General features: G+C 41.5%; 1 protein-coding gene across 1 annotated transcript in view; it reads left to right on the top strand.

The window, feature by feature from the left end:
* The window catches only part of FANCC (FA complementation group C), a 277,595-nt gene that overhangs the window by 239,998 nt on the left and 12,598 nt on the right, over nucleotides 1-24,999 (top strand). Inside the window, 5 exon segments of the mRNA XM_061199225.1 lie at nucleotides 8,105-8,157; nucleotides 9,475-9,574; nucleotides 16,858-16,933; nucleotides 19,173-19,254; nucleotides 23,948-24,128. Of these exon segments, the coding sequence (XP_061055208.1) occupies nucleotides 8,105-8,157; nucleotides 9,475-9,574; nucleotides 16,858-16,933; nucleotides 19,173-19,254; nucleotides 23,948-24,128 (492 nt within the window).

Here is a 24,999-nt window from a genome sequence, read left to right as displayed (position 1 = left end):
TTAAAAAACTACAGGAGGTGTCATGCTTCTGGGGCCTCTTACAGGAACCTCAGTGGGCTCTAACATCTTTTCTCATTAGCTTTTGTAACCTAGGGGAGATATGGGGCAGAGATTTGCTTCCTATTGTACAGATGGAGAAACTTAGCTCGAGGGAGATGGTGAACCGTCAGATCTTATGTTGGTGTTCAGGAAACTGGGCGGAGGAGAGTGCGTGCCTCCCTGCTGAGCTGAGGCGTGTGTTGCGGGGGCGGGTGAGTCTCTGCATAGAGTGCACTGAGGTTGGCTGAGTTTGCACAGCCCCCCCTCCAACACCTTCTATTTGTTTAATTCACTTAGAACTTCCTGGTTTTTTTCTTTCTCTTTTAAATTGGAGGCTGTGTAAGAGAATCATAACTGAATCTGCTGCCTTCTTACAATATCCCAGTTCTCTTTTTAGGTCCTGATCAGTCCCTACCAGCTCACGTGTGTGACCATGGCTGTGCTTGCCTTCTCTCTGTTTCCTGGGCTCCCCTTTGCCTTCCCATTCTGGGGCCTCCCAGGTGACCATGGATAGTGTTGTAGTCGCCAACAGCCATGATGCTTTCATCTGCAAGTTAGCTGGCACAAATAGAACCCAACTGATTTAGAAGTTTATAGTGTTTGATAGAAAAAAAGAAAAGAAGATCGGTATAAAGTCTGAGAGAGCCCAAAGAGAGTTACTTTTAGGAAAATTCTCCTTGACCTCATCATTCAAAAGAGTTGCATATTATGGTGAAAAATAAGAAGGCACTTTATATAAAAATAATTATATAATAAAATTCAGTATAAACAAAGGCTTTTAGAAGCCCCTGGCAACCCATTCAAAACATTACCTTTATTATCAGGTAAATCTATTTCTAACTTAAATATACATGCTGTAATTTAATTTTCTCTGGTCCTTTTTCAGTGGCAAAATATAGTAACTGAGCTATTTTCTTGCTTTCAATGTTCTCATTAAATTTCCTTTAAGTGTTCTCCCTATAGAAAAATTCCAGTTTCATCGACTTCTCTAAGTTGGTTTGATTCAGCAACCTTGTGGTTCTTCTCTGAGCCTCTTTGCGTCCTTTTCCCTGTGGCCCTAGGGCCTGAGCAGCACTTCAGTAAACACAGGATACTGTGTATGAGAGAGAGAGAGCAGGCGCTCCCATTAAACATCGCATTGTATAACCTTCGGTCTCCAATTTACAGTTTAAAATGATTTCCCCCAAACAGTTTTGAAGTCAGTTGATTTACCAAGAGCATTTATCAGGATCATGTGTGTAGACATTCAGAGCTTCCATTATGGTTAAAGGGGGGATTCCAGAGGGTGTTATTTGGTTTAATGTATTGTGGCATTGGCAGGATGTAACCCCTCTGTGCCTTATGGTTCAAGGAGGTAATTATAATACAGAGCTGCAAGTCCTTGATTGGCGTGGGCTGCTCTCCTCAGGCATACTGAGCCAAAAAACTAGGCAGGCTGGAATAAGCCTGTGACGTGACTGAGTGATTGGAAGGGTAACCTGAAGAACGTGCTTCCTAATTGCATCATCTGATTCATTTATCATAGCACAGTATCTTGGTACAGTGACAGGACCGTGCATAAGTATCAGAGAGATCTTGAAGACTCAGCTAGCACAGGACTGCGGTACTTTCCTCCAGAAGAAACTCGATGCCTATTACATTAGAGCTGGATTCTGAGAGTAATTAAAGTGTGATGGTCTACATAACTTGTATTTTATATGGAGCACTGTTAATTATGTTTCCATCTCTTGGGACTATCCAGAATTAGCCCTAGAAATTCTATAGTTACCAAGATGTTGCAAAAACAAAAGATAAAAGTGTAGTACAGGTTGTACAAAGTGAAATAATGTCCCCAAATGTTCTTTGGCCTCTCAAGGACGCGAGGCTTGGTATTTTCCATTAAGACTATGAATAATAAGGCACTAACCTAATAATCACCTGAATTCTAAGTGCATGTATATGTTTTTGACTTCTAAAAAAAAGTAAGTTTTCAAAACCTGTTTACTTTTGAGACTCACCCTTTGGCTCTCGTGGGCTGGACCTCTCCCAAGTACATGCCCACCTGCCACATTTGGTGCTCCTAAATAAACCAAGGTATTAACCTCAGTTTGTCATCTACTGAGCAGACTGACACTTTTCAAAAGCAGATGGTCTTGTGTGTCCCTTGACAGAACAGGCAATGGAAGACCTAATCCATAGCTTCAGACCTGACCTTAAAAACTGATGTCACCAAAAGCAGTGAAAGCCACTTGCTAATTATTCAGCTTTCTTGGCACTGTTTGGTTTCCCAAGGCTGGCCCCAAATCAGAAGGATGTTATGTTTTCCAGTTACAATTCTGTTTGTGGAGCCCAGAAAGCTATTGTTTATATTCCACATTTGAATGAAAAGTGCTGGCTGGGTGGCACTGTGCTTGGCTGCCCTGCTGCATGCCAGGGCCGGGATATACCCTGGTTCCCATGCCCTCCCATTTGATCCTTCGCTGGCTGGCCCCTCCAGCGGGATCTAGAGATTTGCCCACGAAAGAGTGCGGGGGTGGGGCGGGGGGGGTTGGTTTTGTTTATTCAGATTTTAAATCAGGAAACACTCCAGGTATTCTCTTCATAGTGCCCTTAAAATTAGTTCTTTATCTTGTCAAGTATACCTCAATAAAGATAGGGTGAAAAAGTAGTTCTTGATCTAATAAGAGCTTAAGAATAATAAACATGCAGATACCTCAGTGTCCTGCTTGACCTCCCTCATATGAGATAAGATGCATTCTTGTTTTCATTTCTCCAGATAGCAATCATAGCCACTTCCAAAAGAAAAAGAAACTTCTTTTACACAAAATTCCAAACACAGCTCCCCTTTAATAAAAGATTATACTGAAGAATTAACTTCACATCCTGGATGATGTCAGTTTTCTCTGTTTGAATAACTTCTTACTAATGTTCTAGGGTTTTCTTTTCCTGCTTTCTCATTAGCAGTCTTTTAAGCATTTCTTTTTTGAGCTCTTTCATGTGATGCATGTAATTTAACAAAAGCTGAGGTAGATAATTTAGCAGTGATCGAATAGAAAAGTGTGGAGGTGGTTTCTGCTTGTAGCTAAGAGGTAAAAAAAAAAAATCTCAGACAGTAATTGCACTTTCCAGCATCGACCTCAGGGGGGCACCAGATCACCCAGCATTGTCTGTAAAGAAAGAGGCCTAGATCTCAAGTTCTGTTTTCACTGCTGGGGATGCAGGACTTGGCAGCCAGTCAGGGATGAAGGGAGAGAAACAAACAAAAAAAAAACCAAAAAAAGAAAACAAAACAGGGCAGTAGTTGACCTGGGAGGTCACTGCCACTCAGAGGCTGAGCCAAGAAGCAGCAGGGGGCTGAAGAGCTATATTCCCCGCTCAGGCTACACAAACCAACAGGATAGAGGCCACTGGGCGAGGCTAGAAGAGGAACTTCAGATTTGGGGGATTTTGCTCTGCTTCCAGAGCTGGCATCCCTGTGTCTTAACCCTCTCAGAGAGCACGGGTAAATTCAAAATACAAAAGTACATTTGGTACTTGTTAATTTTTTTTTTTTAAGCCCAGAAATGACAGATTTATCACTAATTAAACAATAATTGCATTATGGAGTACTGAAAAAAAAATTGCTTGTAGTATAAACAACATCTGGTAAAGATTAAAAAGAAAGAATCATTTTTCCAAGCTCAAATTTGTTGAAAGAAATGTGAATGTTTTGAAACAAAATAGATCTTAAAATGCAAAAGGGATATTTACAGTCTTAAGTTTGGTATTTGAAAGAAAAGAAGAAAGTGGCATAATAAAAGAAAATACATGTTTATAAAGGTCCCTTATTTTACATGACAGAGGTGAAGATTTTTTATATAAGTAGATTTTTTTTTAAACCAAATTGTTTATGAACTCAGTAAAGGATTTTTTTGAAATGAAACTTATGAAGAATCTTTTTTTTAAAGAAGAGTGTTATTTCTTGATGAATAGTCACCTTTTAATTTATATATTAAGACAAGGGCTCCTCCCTGTCAAGGGTTTGGAAGAGTCAGCTACACAGTGGGACGTGATTGCCGGCTGTCGGGTAAACTGGAGGAAAAGCGTCATCAGCCATTAGTTTAAAAAAAAAAAAACTCCATTCCAGAGTAAACTATATAAAACTACATAAAAATAGATTATGAAAGAGAAGCTATCCCAGGCTTACTGAACTTCAGTTTATCTCTCACCTGAAATTTCTCCCTTTATTTTTTTAGGAAAAATATCTATGAAGGGTGATAAATGAAGACGGCTTGAGAATTTTTTTTTTCTGTGTCTTCACTGCCTTTTTGTTTTTTATGAGAGGCATTCACTTTTCTCTGTGAATTACCTCAAATCATAGTATAATTTCCCTTTCTGGTTTGTATTCTATCTTTTTCTCCCCTCTACCCATACTCTTTCTTTCTCACACACACAAAGAATCAAAAAATGATAGAAAAAAGGAAAGATTTCTTCCTGAGAATTCTGTTCTTCCGTGTTCTTGGGCCTCTTTCAAGTGGCAGGTGGCTTGTAATAATCATTGATGAATCGGGATGAAAACAGTTTAGACACTAAGGACAGAGAGCAAGCATTGATGTTATTTGTACAGTTCATGGCACAGAATGACAAGCTGGCCTCTCCCTCACCTCTGCCTACAATGCAGGCCTAGAGAATGCGGCCGCCGCGCACTTCTCTATGTTGCTTAGTCTTCCCTTGTTTTTTCGAGGGATGGGAATGGGCTGTCCTTCTGGGCAGAGAGGAGATAAGCAATGCAGTTCTGGGTAGCTGTGGCAGAGGTAAAGGGATGAGCACCCCAGAACAATCTGGTCCATAAGAAAAGGAAACCAGAGGCTGGAGCTCACCGTCATCATCTTCCATTCATCCTCTGACATTTAGTGAAAGAATTGGGGGCAGCGTGAGGGGAGAGAAGGACGGCATAACTCCTGTTATTGATGGCCTCCTGGTAACACAGTTTCCCTAGACTTGAAATAATCTGTACACGGAAATCGTTAGACCATATGGAGAAGAGAAGAACTTGAGAAGGAACAGATTTTGGTAGGATGGAGAAAAACAGACAAACAGATGGAACCCAAAAAAGGTTTTCTTTTCTGTCCTCATTTTAACAGGAAAGATAATTGCCTGGATCGTGGGGCTTCGGAGCTAGGGTGTGGAACTCTGGGTTGCAGAGTGACCTGTTGTGTTAATGTAGGGTCCCGTTTTAAAAATAAAACAGGATTCAGAGGGGTTAAGTGTTTGCCTCTTCCTTCACATGGATGCTGTAAAGATTTAGGGGGGGTAATTTATGGCTTCCAGAGGAGCATAAATTAAGACTTTATTTCTATTTAGAGGATTCCCTTGATAAGAAAAGCGGCTTACTTTTGCTTTTGTGATTTGATGTCACTGGGACACATGCCTGGCCTGTGAGCACTCAGGGCTTCATGAGGGGACTCACTGACCTTGAAATTATGTGCTCGGGAAGTGTGAAGAGTGTCATTTTTAAAACCATCCGAAAAGGCTGCAGATGAGAAAGCTGTTCACAACTCTGGAGTGGCGAGGGAGACTGGTTTTTAAATCAAAATCTCTGCTATTGCTGTTTCAAGCCTGGTCACTTCCAGGAGGTTCCCCTGCCTCCTAACATCTTATCTGTTTTAAAAGCTAAAACAGGTTGTAGAAGCAGGTTGAGAGCAACCAAAAGTCTGAAATATTTGGACAGAAAGAAATCAAAGAGGAGAGTCTGTTGGCATGGAGAGAACAGGCAGATTCCACACAGTCTGTAGATATTTAAAACATTTGATTGAGCTGTTTTGCTAGAAAACACTGCATAAAAGAAGAGCATGTCCAAGCTCTTGTCCTCTTTCAACAAACTGAGTTAGAGCTTTCTTGCTTTCCCCCTTGCTTTTCAAGGTAGCCCTGTTCTACATGTTGGATCAGCCTTTTCTTTGCCATTTGGAAATCCCTGTGATCAGTATTGAATGATTTTCTACTAGCATCACATTTATAGAGTGGTTCTGGAGTAGTTAAGCCATTTAGAACAAAGGGAATGGTTCTATTTTACCATTTTCAATTTTAGTCTTATTTTCTATCAATGCATTTTTAGGCTCTGTGTGTCACATGACAGTGTTGTTTGGTCTTAAACACACATTGTCTATATATAAGACTTTGAAAAATTGTTCTGGCAAATTTGATGAATCACATTTCTTCAGGACATGCGGTTTGCTTTTCCCTTTTTTTTTTTTTTTAATTTATTGATTTCATTTTTTGACTGCATTGGGTCTTCGTTGCTGTGCACGGGCTTTCTCTAGTTGCGGTGAGCAGGGGCTATTCTTTGTTGCGGTGTGCGGACTTCTCAGTGCGGTGGCTTCTCTTGTTGCGGAGCATGGGCTCTAGGCACGCGGGCTTCAGTAGTTGTGGTGCACAGGCTCAGTAGTTGTGGTGTGCGGGCTCTAGCGCGCAGGCTCAGTAGTTGTGGCCCATGGGCTTAGTTGCTCCATGGCATGTGGGATCTTCCTGGACCAGGGCTCAAACACGTGTCCCCTGCATTGGCAGGCGGATTCTTAACCACTGCGCCACCAGGGAAGCCCTGCTTTTCCCTTCTTGTTTGATTTTTCCATTATGAATACATAGAAACTTCCATGATATTTTCTGGGCATATATCCAGTGACCTTTTAATAACTGTTATTATTTACAGTGAGGCTGAAAAGCAGGGAGATTAACTAACTTGTCTGAAATCAAAGCCAAAAAATATTCTGCCTCTCTTCTGTTGAACCTGCCTTTCTTCTGCCTCTCTTCTGTTTGAATTCTGCCAAATCACTCTGAGTATATAATGAATTTATCTATGAAAAATTTTAGTTGGTTTCTTTTAGATAAAAATGGACATCAATGAAGGATTAGGGAGTATGGATTACTCAGAAAATAGAGATCTGTAACTTACAAATCGCAAATCTCTCTTCAAATAAAAGGAATTATCCCATCATTTTAACAAGTGACAATGCTCTTGCCTGGAGCCTTCTGTAACAGCCTGTAATGGTGGTGTATGAACACTAGATGGCGCACATTCAATGTTACAACTCGAAATGCCAGCACAGAACAGGGTGGAAGAGAGTCTATGGAGGTAGGCATCATTCTTTCTTCAGCTTGGTCTAGAAAACTTAAGAGAAAACATCCTTTTTTCTGTTTTTCTAGTTGAGGGGGTATGAAAAAATGTTTCCCAAAGCTAGTCATATCAAGCTCAATGTGACTCAGAGAAATTCCCTATAGAGCCAATTCACTAACCTTTGGATGCTACTGTAAAATATCTTAGAACCCAAATGGCATCTTCCTCTGGCTTAATGTCATGCTTTGAGCTCTGGCCAAAAATATATGGAATCTGGGTCAGGCCCACTGAAGCCCCACCCAGGCCACAGTAGGTCGGCTTCTGCAGATTTATACAATCAAAACCTGTCATAAAAATACTCATGGAATAAATTAGATTGCTTTCATCATTCAAGATGATGGTATCTTTATTCTTTTTTCATCTGAAGTAATTTAAGCTGCTAAATTCACAGTGCACTAAGATGTAATATTATTTAGTCTGGCATGGTAGTGGCCACTGCTTTCCTCAATAATAATTCTAAATTATGCACTCATTTCCTAATAAGCAGGAATGAAAAGATAGCCGGCCCAGATTCAACCTTGAGGCACTTTTAAGTCATGTGAGGAGGTCAGACCCACAGAGCACATTATGTAAAACTAGCAACACAGGTAGGCTCTGTGTCTTCATTACAGCATGCCGGTAGAAGGTATATTTTAATGTTCCATGATACTTAATGACTCTTTTTTCTGTATCATATGGGCTTATTGTTGAAAGTGTGGAATGTACAGAGTATAAAGAAGAAATAAAGGTTGTACATAATCCCCTTGCCCCAAGAGAACTACTGTTTGTATGTAGGGCTTTGGCTATGAACTGGTTCTTGTTTTTTTTCTAACTCACAGGAATGTACCCATTTTCTAGACACCAGCAGTTCTAGACAACTCGTTTGCCTGATAAGAGCAAGTCATTACTGATGAAATGCTTCTGATATTGTACTTTCTCATGGTCTTTTCCTTACAGCCTGCAGCTGCCTGCCACCCTGCCGTATTCAGAGTTGTTGACGAAATGTTCAGGTCAGTATTGTGCTGTTTCTGCTAGTAAATTGGTCTAAATATGTTCAGCTTCCAAATGTGAATAAAAACCTCTGTGGTAGTCTCTGGCTGTATCACGAGGGAATTAGTTTCTGCTTCCATCCCCTCCTGCTGAGCTTTTTGGTAAAACCCAAATGTCAATGTATATTTAAAAGCCAATGCCTAAAAATTAAGGTAGATATCTTTTTTTAACCTTTTAAAATTCTAATAATAATGGTAGAAAAGCAAAATTGCATTAGATTTACATCATTCAATATTCATGTAGAATTTTTCTCAACTCAAAATAAAGGGTAGTAGTGTTCTCCCTTCACCACATGAGGGCTGACCAATCTTTTTAAAGGATTTGAAAGCTAAGGAAAACCAAGAATAATAAATAAGTGATGCCATTCTTAACAGAGCTCTTCTGAAAGGCAGAATCAACTCTGCATGTTATCTTACAGCACACTAATTTTTATTCTGCAAATACCAGAACTTCTTGGTAAAGGCATTGGATTTACAATGATGAAAGATGAGGAGACCCCTGGACACTAGGTTGGGTTATGGCTGACAGTTAGTGGGGGGCCGGACTTGCCCACCCAGGGAGGGTTTCCAGCCTCTTTTCTGGGTGCTGGTAAAGCCAGGGTATCTACTCTCTTTATCCCATCCCCCTCACACTCAGCAAACAGAGGCCCCATGGCAGACAGCAGACACTGGGGAAAGGAATTTTTACAATAGCAAGTAATCCAGCACTTGAGTTGGTCTTGAAACATACCAACTTTAAGCTAAATGAGTATAGAAATAAGTCAGAATGCTGTATTTAGTTTAAAGCTAGCAAAGTTTCAGTTGATTTTTTTGTTATTGTTTAAACAAACATGAAGAAAAGTTAGTTGTGTGAAAATGCATCGAAAACAAACCAGGAACATGCAGATTCTTCCACCACTTTGCTGGGTGGATTTGACTGAGCCATTTTAACCCCGGGGGCACCTCTTTCTCCACTTGCAAAAGCAAAAGTTCTGTGGATGTTGCATTTCTGGGCATACAGTGCGCAAATATTTGTAAAGAGCATTCCAGGCCCATGTGGAAGGGATATGAAGTGCTTAATAATTCAGAAAACAAGAAAGGGAGCTCTGCATGTTTGCAATTTTAAAGAAAATCTTTAGAAAAGGGATTTCACGCAAGGACTGAAAACTGATGAGTTGAGATACTGTTGAAGCTTATGGCACAAAAAAATGTTTCCATTTTTCCCTTTTACATGTTCAGGTTCATGTGTTTGCCAGGTTAATCACTGAATGTGTTGTGATCTGGCTTTGCATTGCTCAGGTACGCACTCCTGGAAACTGATGGAGCCCTAGAAGTACTAGCCACTCTCCAAGTGTTTACACGATGCTTTGTAGAAGCTCTGGAAAAAGAAAACAAGCAGGTTCGTTATATTGCAGATATTATTCATTCCCCCAAAGAAAAAGAAGCTGTTAAGAGTATTTGATTAATCACCAGATGGGAGCACTTTATTTTCAGTGATTTTGATAGACTGTTTTGTTCAAGAAGAAAGCTTCCAAATGAAAACCCCAGCAAAGGTAAAACCATTTTAATTGAAAGTAAATCAAGATGGTTCCTGTCCGTCCTGTGTCCTGGTACCCAGAAGCATTTATCTACTGCTGCGCAGAGAACTCTGCCATGCCAGCACGTGCCACCCCAGAGGGTGAACTTTCTGGGCCCTGTGTTGTATGCTGTTTGTCAAGCAGGACTCTGCCCCTCCCAGGCTAGAGAGAGGTATTCTGGAGTCTATATGGCATGTGCTAAGAAGGAAATGCCACTTACTACAAAGCAATACTGGACATTCTTAATTATTAGTTTCCATTCATATCAGAGACCTAAATGTGAATTGAGTTCCAGGGGAGAAAGGAGATAGAGTGACAAGGAAATATTTGAATAATTGTAGAGGAGGAGCTAGGAATGGCCATGATCAAGAGGTGTCAGTTGGACTCAGTAAGCAAGAAGCTGGACCTAGGGATCTGCAGGAGGACTTGCACTGGGGGGCCGTCAGCAGAGGCAGCTGATCGATCAGAGTGACCTGTGTAACAGGAACCTTTTCTACCAGAGAGCTTCTGTCTTTGGGCATTCTAACTGGCCTGTACTTCTGACGGCCACAGACCTAATGTCTGTGTGGTGCTTTGCCTGTTCAAGTGCCCAAGTCCACTGCAGTTTCCTGTGAGATGTCATGGTCCCTTGGTATGCTTTCTGCAGTTTGACTTAGGAGAGCACTGCTGTGATGCTTGGTTGTACTAAAATCCCATACACTCCTACGCCAAGAAACCTCTCAGGTTTTAGCAGAGGTTTCTGTTTTTTAAGGCAATGATAAATATTTATGATGCTTTTTTCCCATCTTTTCTTTCCCAAGGGAAGTTAGCTAGACTGTAGCAAACAGCATTATCAATGGTACCCAGCCTGGAATTCGGGAGGAGAGCTCTGCTGAAAGGCACTGGCTGGCCCTCACGCTTATTTTGAGGCATAACTATAAATATCTTTTATCTTCCCTGAATATTCTTAGTATTTCCAATTAGGAACTGACCTCTAGAAAACCTGTGCCTTTGACTCCTGGCACAGACCTAGGTTAGGGCGGAGGGCATTGGTGAAAGAAGTATTGCTCTGTACCGCTAGCTTGAGTCTGTTTTCCTTACCAGCTTTTCCCCTGAGTTGCAGGGTTGGCCTTGGCACTTTAGATTTGGACTGGTTGAACTGTTCTTACAGTCACTTTTAATTTAAAATAGTACCCTGCCCAGGCTACATGTGTTTGCTGGTGTGAAGGGCACAGATTGGGTTCTGGTGGAAGGCAGGGCAGGGATCCAAAAAGAAACAGGAATTCATTGCCCTCACCTTGGGTTCAGGATACAAGAGCAATAACCTCTTAACTTTGCAAATGCCTTCATCCACATTTGTTATGTCATTTCTTTTCCTGGGGCTGTTCCTGATTGCCTGCCTTTCTAGTCGATGCCATTCTCATCATCAATCCCCTGCCTTCCTGAGTGCCCCTTTGTAGATTAATCATAATCCCTGATGCATGACATCCTTTGTCCTACTAGTTCCATGCATGGCCCTCTTTTCTTTCTGTTTTATTCATCCATCCACATATTCATTCTTAATAAATGAGTATCTACCAACCTGACACCCAACAAGACCTGGCCCACTAGTAGCAACTTTCAGGTATCCACGTGCTCCTCCTCTATCCTGTCACTTTGACCTTCTCCCCTCGGGTAGCTGCTGTTTTGATTTTATGTTTATCATTCCTTTGCTTTTTCTGAAAATAGTTTGATCACGTGTATATGATTGCTAAACCATGTTTTCTTTACTTGTGACTGTTTTTGCACTTTATAAAACAAGCAACAGGTAAGAGTAGCACACCGTATGTAGTCTTTTGAGCCTTGTTCTTTCCAGCATCGTGCTACCAGGATTGCTCTGTGCTGTGCGTGGTCGTGGTCCTGGTGGGGATTGCTGTGTGGTGCTCTGTTGGGAAAGTGTACCACAATGTAGCTATCTTCCTGGTGGTGGGCTTTTGGATTATTTCCAGATTTTGTTTTCTTTCATAAACAGTGTTGCTCTGAACATTCTGGGGCATATACTTAGGACTGGAAGTGCTGGTTATTAGGAGTGCTTTGGCAGATACTGCCAAATTGTTTTCATACATGCTTGTGCCAATTTACATTCCCCCCAGCAGTTTGTTTTTTTTTTTAGAATGATATCTCTTTTTTTTTTTTTTACATTTTTATTTTGAGGTGGACCATTTTTTTTTTTTTAATTTATTTATTTTGGCTGTGTTGGGTCTTCGTTTCTGTGTGTGGGCTTTCTCTAGTTGCGGTGAGCCGGGGTGCACGGGCCTCTCACCGTCGCGGCCTCTCTTGTTGGGAGCACAAGCTCCAGACGCGCAGGCACAGCAGTTGCGGCTCACGGGCCCAGTTGCTCCGCGGCATGTGGGACCTTCACAGACCAGGGCTCAAAACCGTGTCCCCTGCATTGGCAGGCAGATTCTCAACCACTGCGCCACCAGGGAAGCCCCGATATGGACCATTTTTAAAGTTTTTCATTGAATTTTTACAGTATTGCTTCTGTTTTATGTTTTCATTTTTTGGCCGCGAGGCATGTGGCATCTTAGCTCCCCGAACAGGGATCGAAACCGGCACCCCCTGCATTGGAAGGCGAAGTCTTAACCACTGGACCGCCAGGGAAGTCCCTCCCCCCAGCAGTTTATGAGAAATCCCATTAATCCACATTCTTTCCCATTGTCAGAAATGTTTATCTTCAGTGCTTCTCATTCTCTTTTTATCCTTTCCTCTCACCCTTGTTTTACTTGGAGAGCACAGTGCAGCTCCATCAATGTGCCCAGTCGGACTAGTAGGCAAAAACTTAAGGCTGTCATGACAAGCCTCTTTTCTGAGCTTGCATAACGAATGGCTCCAATACAAACAGCAAATCAGTTCAGGTTCTGGTGCCAGTAGTGCAGAGTTTAATAATGTACTAGACTAAATCTCCCACAGATAAAAACTATAAACCCTGGGGAAAATATTTTTTTAAACTATTTGAAGGTACTGGAGAGCAACCCAAAAAGCAGATTAAAACTGGAGGGGATTCAACCCTTGAAAAAGGAAACCACATTGGGGAATCTTCTAACTTTTCCATGAGGGCTCTAATGTAAGGGGTGGAAGGGGGGTTGAGTGGGTGGAGGGGTGAGGGGGTGGCCAGAACTCAAGGCACAATCTGATTGACTTGAGGTGTCAAAAGACAGAGCTGTGGGCTGCCAGAGGAACAAAAAATAGATGGGGCAAAAGAAACTAATATAAAAAGATAAACCCAAATATATCTACAAGTACGTTAATTACAAAAACTAAGCGAAAATCAACTAAATATACTAGTAAAAAAGCAAATATGGGACTTCCCTGGTGGCGCAGTTGTTAAGAATCCACCTGCCAATGCAGGGGACACGGGTTCAAGCCCTGGTCCAGGAAGATCCCACACGCCGTGGAGCAGCTAAGTCCGTGCACCACTACTGAGCTGCATTCTAGAGCCCGTGAGCCACAACTACTGAGCCTGCATGCCACAACTACTGCAGCCTGCGCGCCTAGAGTCATGCTCTGCAGCAAGAGAAGCCACTGCAGTGAGAAGCCCGCGCACCACAAAGAAGAGTAGCCCCCACTCACTGCAACTAGAGAAAGCCCATGCACAGCAACGAAGACCCAACGCAGCCAAAAATAAATAAATAAACAAATAAATAAATAAGCAAATATGTCAGACTGGATGAAAAACCAAGACCCACTATATGTTGTTTTCAAGAGACCCGTTCTAATTATAAAGACACAGATAGGTTAAAAGGAAGGAAAGGGATACGTAATGTAAATAATAAGCACAAGAAAGCTGGTATCACTCTACTAGCAGCAGATGGATTAGGTTTCAAGATAAGGGGTATGACCAGACAAAAAGAGGTACATTTTATAATTACGCAATAGTTCATCGGGAGAAATGCCAATTACAAATGGATATATGCCTAATAACAGAGTTCTGAAATACACAAAGCAAAAACTGACAGAAGTAAAAAGAGAAATAGACAAATCTACAGTCACACATAAAACACTTGGAAGTAAATTTTTAAAAAGGTGTATCAATTTTCCTGGAACTTCCCTGGTGGCACAGTGGTTAAGAATCCACCTGCCAATGCAGGGGACACGGGTTCGATCCCTGGTCCGGGAAGATCCCACATACCATGGAGCAACTAAGCCCGTGTGCCACAACTACTGAGCCTGTGCTCTAGAGCCCACAAGCCACAACTGCTGAGCCCGCGTGCCACAACTACTGAAGCCCGCACGCCTAGAGCCCGTGCTTCTCAACAAGAGAAGCCACTACAATGAGAAGCCCACGCACCAAAACAAAGAGTAGCCCCCGCTCGCCGCAACTAGAGAAAGCCCTCACGCAGCAATGAAGACCCAGCGCACCCATAAATAAATAAATAAATAAATTTATTAAAGAAAAAAAAAGGTGTATAAGACCTCTACTTGGAAAACTATAAAACACTGGTGAGACAAACTAAAGAAAACTTAAACATATTAAGAGAGAAACCATATTCATGAATTGTTGAGATGCCTGGTTCAATGTAATCCTAGTTAAAATCCCAACATGGTTTTCAAAACAGAAACTGACAGGCTGATTCTAAAACTTATACGAAAATGCAGAGGACCTACAGTAGCCAGAACAATTTTGAAAAAACAAAAGAAAAAAAAAATTCAGACTTCCATATTCTTATGGGAAGCAGAGGGGCAATGGTCCATCTTCTGTAACTGCTTCAAGGCTGAGTAGGGGCCTGTCAGGAAGTAAAAATCTCTGGATGCCTGATCTAGGGGCCCCAGGGGCAGGACAGCTCCTTGTTTTAAGTTGGTATGGGCTGGAATCCTCGCATAGCCATCATCTTGATGTGGAACTGTTGTAACGGTTTCCATAGCCTTTCCATGAATCTCCTTGATGATGAAGCACTTTTTGTAACAGCATCAGAGTACAAAAATATCTGTAAATGACAAAAGACTTAAAAGGCATGGTTAAACATGTGATTATATTCAATTTAACATACGAAATAATCCTTATTAAATATTTCTCTTTGAGATACCTCAGGGGCCCTCTAAGGTATCCCAAAGTTAGCTGGAAATCAAAAGAACTTTAATTAAAATTTGATATTTTGGGAAGTTTGTCAAAAAGTTTTAAAACACTTGATCAAATAAGACCATAGGTCACTGTGAGACAATACTTATTCCTTAACCAAAGTGACAATAAAAGATTTCAAAGGCAAAAAAAAAAAAAAAAAATCAGAGGATTCAAACTACCTGATTTCAAGACTTTAAGCTATAGTAATCAAGACCAAGACAGTGAGGTATTGGCAAAAGGATAGATCAGTGGAACAGAATAGTGTCTAGAAGTAGATCCATACATATATTAATATGTAGTCAACTGATTTTTGACAGAGATGCCAGGAAAACCAATGGAGAAAGGAAAGTTTTCAACAAACGGCACTGAAACAAGTGGCTATCCAGGTAGGAAAAAATGAACCTCTACCTCACAAACACAAAAATTAATTTGAGATGGATCATAGACTTCAAAATAAATGCTAAAGCCATAAAGCTCCTAGAAGAAAATGAAGAAAATATCTTTTTTGACATTGGGATAATCTAAGATTTCTTAGAAGAAATGCAGAAAAGCACTAACAATATGAGAAAAATGGATAAATTAGACTTCATCAGAATTTAAAACTTCTGGTGTTTGTAGACATCCTTAAGAAAATGAAAAAGCAATCCACCAGCAGGTAAAAAATATTCTCAATACATATATCTGACAGGGGACTTGTATCCAGAATATATAAAGATCTCTTACAACTCAAGAACATAAGAAACAACTCAGTTTTAAAAATGGACAAAAGACTTGAATACACACTTCAAAAAATATGTGTAAGTTGGCAGTAAACACATCAGGAAAATGAATAGTAAAGTCATAATAAGGTAATATTTCACACCCACTAATATTGCTAAACTTAATAAGATTGACAATACCAAAAGTTGACAAGTATGTGGAGCAACTGAAATTCTCATAAATTGTGATGGGAGTGTGAAGTGGTACAACCACTTTGAAAAATTACATGGCAGTTTCTTATAAAGTTAAACAAGCATCTACTCTATGACCTACTAATTCCATTCCTATGGTATTTACCCAAGAGAAATGATAGCACATATCCACAAAAAGACATAAATGTGAATGTTAACTGCAGCTTTATTCATAACAGCCCCAAACTGGAAACAGCCCAAGTGCCCATCAATGGGAGAATAAATAAACAGATTATGGTATATTCATACAATGACTACTTCAGAGCAATTTTTAAAAAAATGAACTCCGCATACACAATAACATGGATGAGTTGCAAAAGAACATGTTGAGCCAAAGAAGCCCGACACAAAAAAATACATCCTCTTATGATTCTATTTGTGTGAAATTCAAGAAAATACAAAACTACTCTCTCTTGTTGAAATAAAATATTGGTTGCCGGGATGGGGTGGAGGGATTGATTATAACAGCCACAAGGGAACTTTCTGGGGTGATCAAAATGTTCTGTGTCTTGATTGGAGTGATGGTCACATTGGATTTATACATTTACCAAAAGTCATCGAATTGTACACTTAAAGCCCTTACACTTCACTGCTTATAGATTTTTACCTCAACTTTGTACAAAGGTACTTCAAAACTTCTGTGCCTTCTGAGGGTATAGATAGGATAGCACTTTGGCCCTCAAAGTATTGTGAGCACCATTGTTTTATGCTTTTTTGATTATAAAAAAACCATCTCGCAACTGCCTGCCTTAGAAACTCTCACTTAACTAGAAGATTTATGTGTATAATTGAGTTCATGTGAGGTGAAGAACTGATATAAAGACATCAGGAGTATAACTTTATTTTTCTTAAGTCCTAGAAGGTGACTTTAAAAAGGTTTAATTTTTTGGAACATATTTACAAGATTATTAGGAGAATCTTTTTTTTTTTTTTTTTTGATAAGCGTGCAAGGAAAAATTCTGACCACATAAAGTAGAGGGTCTTTTTTGGGCAGAGGATGCAAGATTGTGTATTTTCTTAACACCCTTTCCAATGCTAATGTTCAAATGGTTTTGAATTTTTGATTCTATTGTAGCTGAAGTTTGCATTCAAGACCTACTTTCCTTATGCTTCTCCGTCTCTTGTCATGGTGCTACTCCAACACCCAAAAGGTATGTGAAGGTTGATTCTGCCCATATTAAAATAACTTCTGGGAATACACTGATTAAATTATAACTGTTTCCTCCCAGTTCCTTATCTGTAAAGGGAATTGGTCTTTGCTAACATCCTTTAAGCTCTCAGGGTCTCACATTCTGTGGATTTTGATGTGAGAATTTGCTTGACTTCCCAGTTACAATCATTTACCAAAAGAAAGAAAAAAGAACAAAATGGCCTCTAGTTGGGTTTTGATAGTCTGTTCTGGATAACACAAGGCCTCTGCTCGTGCCAGCCAGATCTACCTGGATGCCAGGAACAGGCTAAGACTTGGCTGATTTGGAATAAAACAGTACGTTTATTTGTATTTCATTCTTTCTACTCTGTGCCCCCTGTTTCAAAAGAAAAGATAAAATGATGAATGAAGCCAAGGAAGTTTAGTGGAAATTTCTCCTAACCAAGCCAAGAGAAGCCTTTTGAAAGAATTCAGTAAGTGTATTAGACCACAGCCCTCTCTGATTTCATTTACCAGCCTTCCAGAGGCCATATCCAGTTGGGGAAGTGATGATTCTGCCCTGATTCCACTGATGTTGATCTGTTAACATGCCTGTGAGCTCCTGTTTAGGAAACATTTCAGAAATAGAGAATATAGACATCCTTCCCGTCTAAAGCCTGAAATCTGAAGCAGAGGCAACACTGACACAAGACAGACTCTGTGCCTTAGAAAAAGGCATTCATCTGACCATGGAAGGAAAGAGGAGAGAAAAGAGTAAAAGAATCCATAATATTTCCTTTTTATGCCGTTTTTTTCCCTGGCTTTTTCCTGAGACTTGAGTAAGTAAATTCATTTGAGGAAAGTATGATTCAAGGTTTCAGAGCATTTTACAAAATCAAAATTCCTCTTCCTTGTTCTAAAAGATTAGGTTCTCACCCAAAGTGACCCACTTGATGCTGTCCTCTCAGATGCTAGAGGTGGAGGTGGTGACGGGCCTGGTGGGATCTCTAGTCAACAGTTTTGTGGAACTTAACCTGTGGGGACACAACGGGAAAACTTTAATAACAAGACAGAAAAGTCAGTAATTCACCTTCCAGGGCCACGTCTCACAGCCTAAGTCAGATCAACAAAGCCTAAGGTCAGCCTATGTGAGCAGCTGAATGAGCTCCAGAAAAAGTATTGGGGTTGTTATTTTTTAAATTTGGAAATCTATAAACAAAAGACTACCTCTGCTAGTTCCTAGAACGGTTTTCTGCATATTACATTTGGAAAAATAATGTTACATTCACAAATTGAAGTGTTTTTTAACAGTAGAATCTTCTATTCATCAGAAATTGATTTTGTGCCCACTGTAAAGTCTTGTAGGCATAAAAGATGGGTCACTTATGAGCCCTGACTATCCAGGAGCTACAAGTAAAGGATACATCAAATACATATCTAAACAACTAATAAAAAGAAGAAAACAAAAATGCCTTCAAAGCCTGCAAATCAAGAGTTATGGGAGTTCAGAAGAGGGAGAGAGATAATTTATGATTCTTTAACATTTGTGGGGTAGTAGTGGTTATTGTATCACTTACATTATCTTTCTCGTGTATTTAATTACAGAACCTATCACTACATGGAAATGTGGTAACCTTTTTCAGATGTTGTTTAGAACTACAGATACATACATGCTCAGAAGTGTTTAAGACCATGGGAACATTATGAAACCAGAAAAACTAACTAAAGAAAAGACATTTGTCTGTATGATACCCATGTATTTTTTTCTGACCTTTTTTTTTTAAAAAACTATACACCTGAAATCTTATTCTAAATTCATCACAATCGTAGAAAAACAGTTGGGCAGCCCATTCCTAATTCCTTGTTGATTATTTTATTATAATCTCCATGTATGTTGAAATCACAGATTACTAGTGATAGAGGAGGGGGTAGGTGAGTAGAAAAGAAAAAAACCTGGGACATCTTCCACATAACCTTTGTAAACCCTACGGTGGGCTGCCTGTGCAGTCTCTGTCCACTCCCATGTACCCGAGTTAAAGAGCCTTAGCTCTTTAGCCCTGTGTAACACTGACACGTCTTTCTTCCGAGGCCAGAGACATAGATTCTGGCTGGGATCAGCATGAGAGCAGTGGTACGGATTCCGTGGACCAGGAAAATTAAGGCTTTTCCTCCAAAAGACCTCTTCTGGTCTTAGCTGTAGATGATTCCTAATAGGTTTGACTTTTCTTCAGCTCCTCTCTGATGGCTCTCTCCACCCACAGATATCCCACAGGGACTTTGGCACCAGGCACTGAAACATATCTCTGAAATGCTCAAAGAAGTAGTTGAAGACCAAACTCACGGGTAAGCAAACACTGATGGCTCGTAGGTCTGTTTCACACGCGTTTGCTCTGTATCCTTATCTTCCCTTTGAGCAGGCCTGACGGGAAGGCATTACAAGCATACCTCAGAGATATTGCAGGCTTCGTTCCAGACCACAGCAATAAAGTGAGTCACACGACTTTTTTGGTTTCCCAGTGCATATAGAAGTTATGTTTATACTATCCTGTAGTCTATTTAGTGTTCAATATCATTATGTCTAAAACACACAATGCACGTATCTTAATTTAAAAATACTTTATTACTAAAAATTGCTAACCATTGTCCGAGCCTTCAGTGAGTCATCATCTTTTTGCTGGTGGAGGATCTTGCCTCAGTGTTGATGCTGCTGACTGATCATGGTGGTGGCTGCTGTAGGTTGGGGTGGCTGTGGAAGTTTCTTAAAATAAGACAATATGAAGTTTGTCACATCAGTTGACTCTTCCTTTCACAAACAATTTCTCTGTAGCATGCAGTGCTGTTTGATAGCATTTTACCCACAGCAGAACTACTTTCAAAATTGGAGTCATTCCTTTCAAACCCTGTCACTGCTTTATCAACTAGGTTTATGTAATACTCTAAATCCTGTGTTGTCATTTCAACAGTCTCACAGCAGCTTCATCAGGAGTAGGTTTCGTCTCAAGAAACTACTTTCTTTGTTCATCCATAAGAAGCAACTCCTCGTCCATTAAAATTTTATCATGAGATTGCAGCAATTCAGTCACATCTTCAGGCTCCACTTCTAACTCTAGTTCTCTTGCTGTTTCTGCCACATCTGCAGTTACTTCCTCCACTGAAGTCTTGAACCCCTCAAAGTCGTCCATGAGGATTGGAATCAACTTCTTCCAAACTCCTGTTAATGTTGATATTTTGACCTCTTCCCATGAGTCACAACTGTGCTTAATGGCATCTAGAATGGTGAATCCTTTCCAGAAGATTTTCAGTTTACTTTGCCCAGATCCCTCAGAGGAATGTATTTCTTAAATAGTAAGAGTTGAAAGTCGAAATGACTCTTTGATTCATGGGCTGCAGAATGGCTGTTGTGTTAGCAGGCATGAAAACAACATTAATCTCACTGTACATCTCCATCAGAGCTCTTGGGTGACCAGGTGCATTGTCAATGAGCAGTAATATTTTGAAAGGAATTTTTTTTTCTGAGCAGTAGATCTCAGCGGTGGGCGTAAAATATTCAGTAAAACATATTATAAACAGATGTGCTGTCATCCAGCCTTTGTTGTTCTATTAATAGAGCACAGGCACAGTAGATTTTTAAAAGGGCCCTAAGATTTTCAGAATGGTAAATAAGAATTGACTTCAACCTGAAGTCACCAACTACATTTGTCCCTAACAAGAGAGTTGGTCTGTCCTTTGAAGCTTTGAAGCCAGGCATTGACTTCTCCTCTCTAGCTATGAAAGTCCTAGATGGCATCTTCTTCCAATATAAAGCTATTTCGTCTACATTGAAAATCTGTTCTTTAATGTAACCACCTTCATTAATTATCTTGCTAGATCTTCCAGATAACTTGCCGCAGCTTCTACACCAGCACTTGCTGCTTCACCTTTCACTTTTACGTATGGAGACAGTTTCTTTCCTTATACCTCATGAGCCAGCCTGTGCTAGCTTCAGACTTTTCTTCTGTAGCTTCCTTACCTCTCTCAGCCCTCATAGAATTGAAGAGAGTTAGGGCCTTGCTCTGGACTAGGCTTTGGCTTAAGAGAATGTTGTGGCTTGTTTGATCTTCTATCCAGACCACTACAACTTTCTTCATATCAGCAGTGACTGTTTTGCCTTCTTATCATTCATGTGTTCACTGTAGTAGCACTTTTAATTCCCTTCAAGAACATTTCCTTTGCATTCACACCTTAACTGTTTGGCGCAAGAAGCTTAGCTTTCAGCGCATCTCAGCTTTAGACGTGCCTTCCTCACTAAGCTTTATAATTTCTAGCTTCTGATTTAAAGCAAGAGACATGCCGCTCTTCCTTTCACTTGAACAGTTAGAGGCCATTGTAGGGTTATTAACTGGCCTAATTTCAATATTGTTGTGTCTCCTATGGAGGCCCAAGGAGAAGGAGAGAAAACGGACAATTGGTAGAGCAGTCAGAACACACACATTTATCGATTAAGTTCATCATCGTATATTGGCACAGTTCATGGCACCCCAGAACAATTACAATAGTAACAAGGAACATCACTGATCACAGATCACCATGACAAATATAATGGAAAAGTTTGAAATATTGTGAGAATCACCAAAATGTACACAGAGACAGGAAGCGAGCAAATGCTCTTGGAAAAATGAAGCCAATAGACTTGCTGGACGCAGGGTTGCCACGACCTTCAGTCTGTGAAAAAACACAATTGTCTGTGAAGTGCAGTAGAACGAGGTATGGCTGTATTGGTCTGTTTCCATCCCCAAACAGGTAAGCACACTGCTGAGTAAGAAGTGGCAGAAGCACTTCGAGCAGCTCAGAATAAATAGGCTGCATGTGTAAATACCTGGCATAGAAACTGTACAGGAGTGGCTAACTGTCTGTGGCAAAGACAGTTGTTAGGCTTTGAAATGTACAAGCATAACAATAAAAAGAATAGACCTTAGGAGAAAAGCAGTGCTCACATGCTGCAACCCCTGGCCTGCAGAACGAGAAGGGCACCTCTCTGGGCCCTTCGGTCTTCTCTACCTCTCTAGGGAAGGAAATTCTAAACTTCTCCTGCACAGTAGGATGAAATGTTTCTTTTCCTCCTCTTTGTAATAAATATTTGTCTAAAATTAGAAAATCCATTCTAACATAAAGTAATTTCTAACATTATGATATTAGGTACCCTCTTATATGTGTTATTTCCCTAGAAGCATTCACATTTAGGCTTTGCTAAGTTCTTTGTAACATAGTACCCTTCGGCTTCCTCTTAACTTCCTTGCTTTTAGAGTATACATATTTTATTCATTGTCTATACTAGCCTACTAATACTGTCTTTATTTGTTGCCACTTTTCCTTCTTGAAATTCTCTATGATCTCATTACTGAGCCATCACATATTATGGCCGGTGCTCTTCTGTTCATCATCACTGATGCAGGTTTGGGTGCCAGTTACTCACTTACACAGCCTCCCTTCCCGACCCTGCCCCCAAACTCTTACCAGTAGAGGAGACAGACAGAACTGTCAGCCAAGTGGGGATCAGAGGATTGGCCATATTAACGACCTGCCATACCCTGGCAGCCCCATACACACCCCTTCTGGTTGTCTCTGTTGAAGAGCAGGGCCTAGACCCCAAACCTCTTGGGGCTCCTGCCTAACCCAGATCTGCCTCAACTAGGCTTCAGGGCCACCTGCGGGGAGGGGTCTGTGAGCAGCTTTAGGCACCTTCTCAGCCAGCCCCATGGGACTGCATTGCACACTCAGCTACTAGAGGAAGAGAGGCAGAATGACCAGGCCTTGAGCCGTGATCCAGGAGGGATGCCCATGTGAGAGCAGCGAGCATGGGGGAGCCCTTGCTCAGCTTACTCTCCCGTGAGGCCTGCAGGAAGGAGACCCCGTGGAGCTGGCTCCTTGCTTCTGAGACATAACCCAGCCCACCGCTCATGTGGCCCCTGGAGCATCAGCTCTCCCTCCTGTGGGGACAAGGGAGTAAGACTCATGCTCCTCCTCCTTCCTTTTCTGTCACTGTTTTGCAAGCTAGATTTCAGAACATTTAATCACTTGTTTTCGGGGAGGACTTGAACAGGAGGAAAGCAGTGACTAGGAGAGGTGGGAACAGTGCTGGCTTGGGGATTCCAGGGGCCAAGCAGAGGACCACGCACCCAGATCCAGCAAAGATGGAGCACTGCGGAGGGGCTCAGAGCTTTCCTGTTCTAGGAGCTTCCCCAGTTCAGAAGGAAAGTTCTGCTCTACGTTAATCTCAGGCCAGTCCTGCTCCATTTCTCCCAGGGGAGATGTTAAACTGCTAGGACTGTCACTATGCAAAATTAGTGGGTCCTTACCTTAAGCAGAGTCTACCCTTTATTGCAACTCCCGGTTCCCTGTGTGACAAAAGGATAGCTTCACAAAAGCTTTAACTTTTCAGCATTGATGTATACTTGATGACAGGAAAGAGTACAATATACAGCTCATTAAAAATTCATAATTGCCAAAATACTGACCAGAATCTTTTGTCTTGTGAGAAAATGAATAGCACGTGTTTCGGCCTGCGTCCCTTCTCTGGTCTCCATCTGGACCCCAGGGAGCCCCCTCGTTTCTTGCTCAGGGCTACCTGGGTGGCTGCCTGGTGGCTGAGGGGCCCCACTCTCCACAGCAGCCTAGCTGTGCAGGCCACGTAGAAGGCAGAGCGGTGGGCCTGCAGGGTCTCATCTTGCATCGTTCTCGATGATCATGGGCCAAAACCTTCCTTTCTCGAAGGCCTGTGCTCACTCAAGGTCCCTGGATGACCTTGATTTAAAGATTTAAATGTCTGAGGTCCTCAGGGCACATGAGGTTTTGAGAGGCATGCCATTGAAAGTCCTGTGACAGGTTCAGGGCGGCATTGTGAGCTCTTTTTCTGAGGCTAACTCGTATTCCTTGCAAGTTGTACTTCAGTGGATAAGAACAATTGAAGCCAACCATTCACAAACATAAGTTGCTTTAAGAACCTAAAGGAAAAAGAAATCAAGTTGCCTGGCTGCCATGTGTTTTGGTTCTGTTCCAGGTCCTACGGAGGCCCCTTTGAGAGCTGGTTTTTGTTCGTTCACTTTGGAGGATGGGCTGATATGGCGGCTGAGCAGTTACTGACGTCGGAAGCTGAGGCTGAAGCTCCAGAGGCCCTGCTGTGGCTCCTGGCTTTCAGCTGCGGTCCAGGCGCTGGGCGTCAGCAGAGAGCACAGACCATGGTGGGTGGCCAGGCCTATGGTGTGCGGCCTCAGGATCAGTCTCTCAGGGGCTGGAAGGGACCCTGCAGTGGGTTTGGCTTTCACTGACCCCCAGGCGCCTCAGCAGGTACATGCAGACATCCGCCTGGATGAGTGAGTGGGAGCTGGGCCTGTGGTCGAGGTGTTTTCCTGCCCTCAGGAGTGGACTGGAGGCCAGGCGCCGCCTGCTGTCCTGGGAGGCACCGAGGAAATGAGGTGCAGCCCTTCCATCCCTGGGTCATTTTATCTCTTCTTGGTCACTGCCACTCTGTCATGCTTCACAGGCGCACCTGGCCCTGGGGCCGCTCCCTCCAGGGGATGCCATGCAGGATCTGACCGCTCTTCTGAGGAGCATCGTCCTCTTTCTGATCTGTGGCCTGGCACTGTCTGCTTCCGTCTTGACTTAACTCCCTTCTTGGATCAGTCAGTAGATCCTCACAGTACTGGCTTTGTTTAGAACTCTTAAAACAGTAATCACATGATATTAACCACTTCGCTTCTGAAAAAGGACTTGGTCATTTCCTAAATAACAGAGCAGCAAAGTACAGGAGTGGCTAACTGTCTGTGGCAAAGACAGTTGTTATTTTGTGTGGAATATAATAATTACAGGAGCAGTGTTTTGATTAAAGGCATTTGCGCCTTCCTTGCAAACATTTATTTGCTGGTTTTTAGAAGTTCAACTGCCAGCACTTTTTGCTGATTTTAATAATTAAAGGGAGCAGGTTTCTTTATGTAGAGAGCAGTGCTCCTATTTGCTTGATGTTTTCTGTTTGAAAAAAACAGAGACTAGTTCAGATATGGCTGTATATTTTACTTGTTTAAAAGCATGTTATATGGCAGAAGAAAGAAAAGA

Source organism: Eubalaena glacialis, chromosome 9, assembly GCF_028564815.1.
Source record: "Eubalaena glacialis isolate mEubGla1 chromosome 9, mEubGla1.1.hap2.+ XY, whole genome shotgun sequence".
NCBI lineage: Eukaryota > Metazoa > Chordata > Mammalia > Artiodactyla > Balaenidae > Eubalaena > Eubalaena glacialis.
The sequence above is the reverse complement of the archived record's forward strand: the minus strand, read 5'-3'. Positions and strand labels throughout refer to the sequence as shown.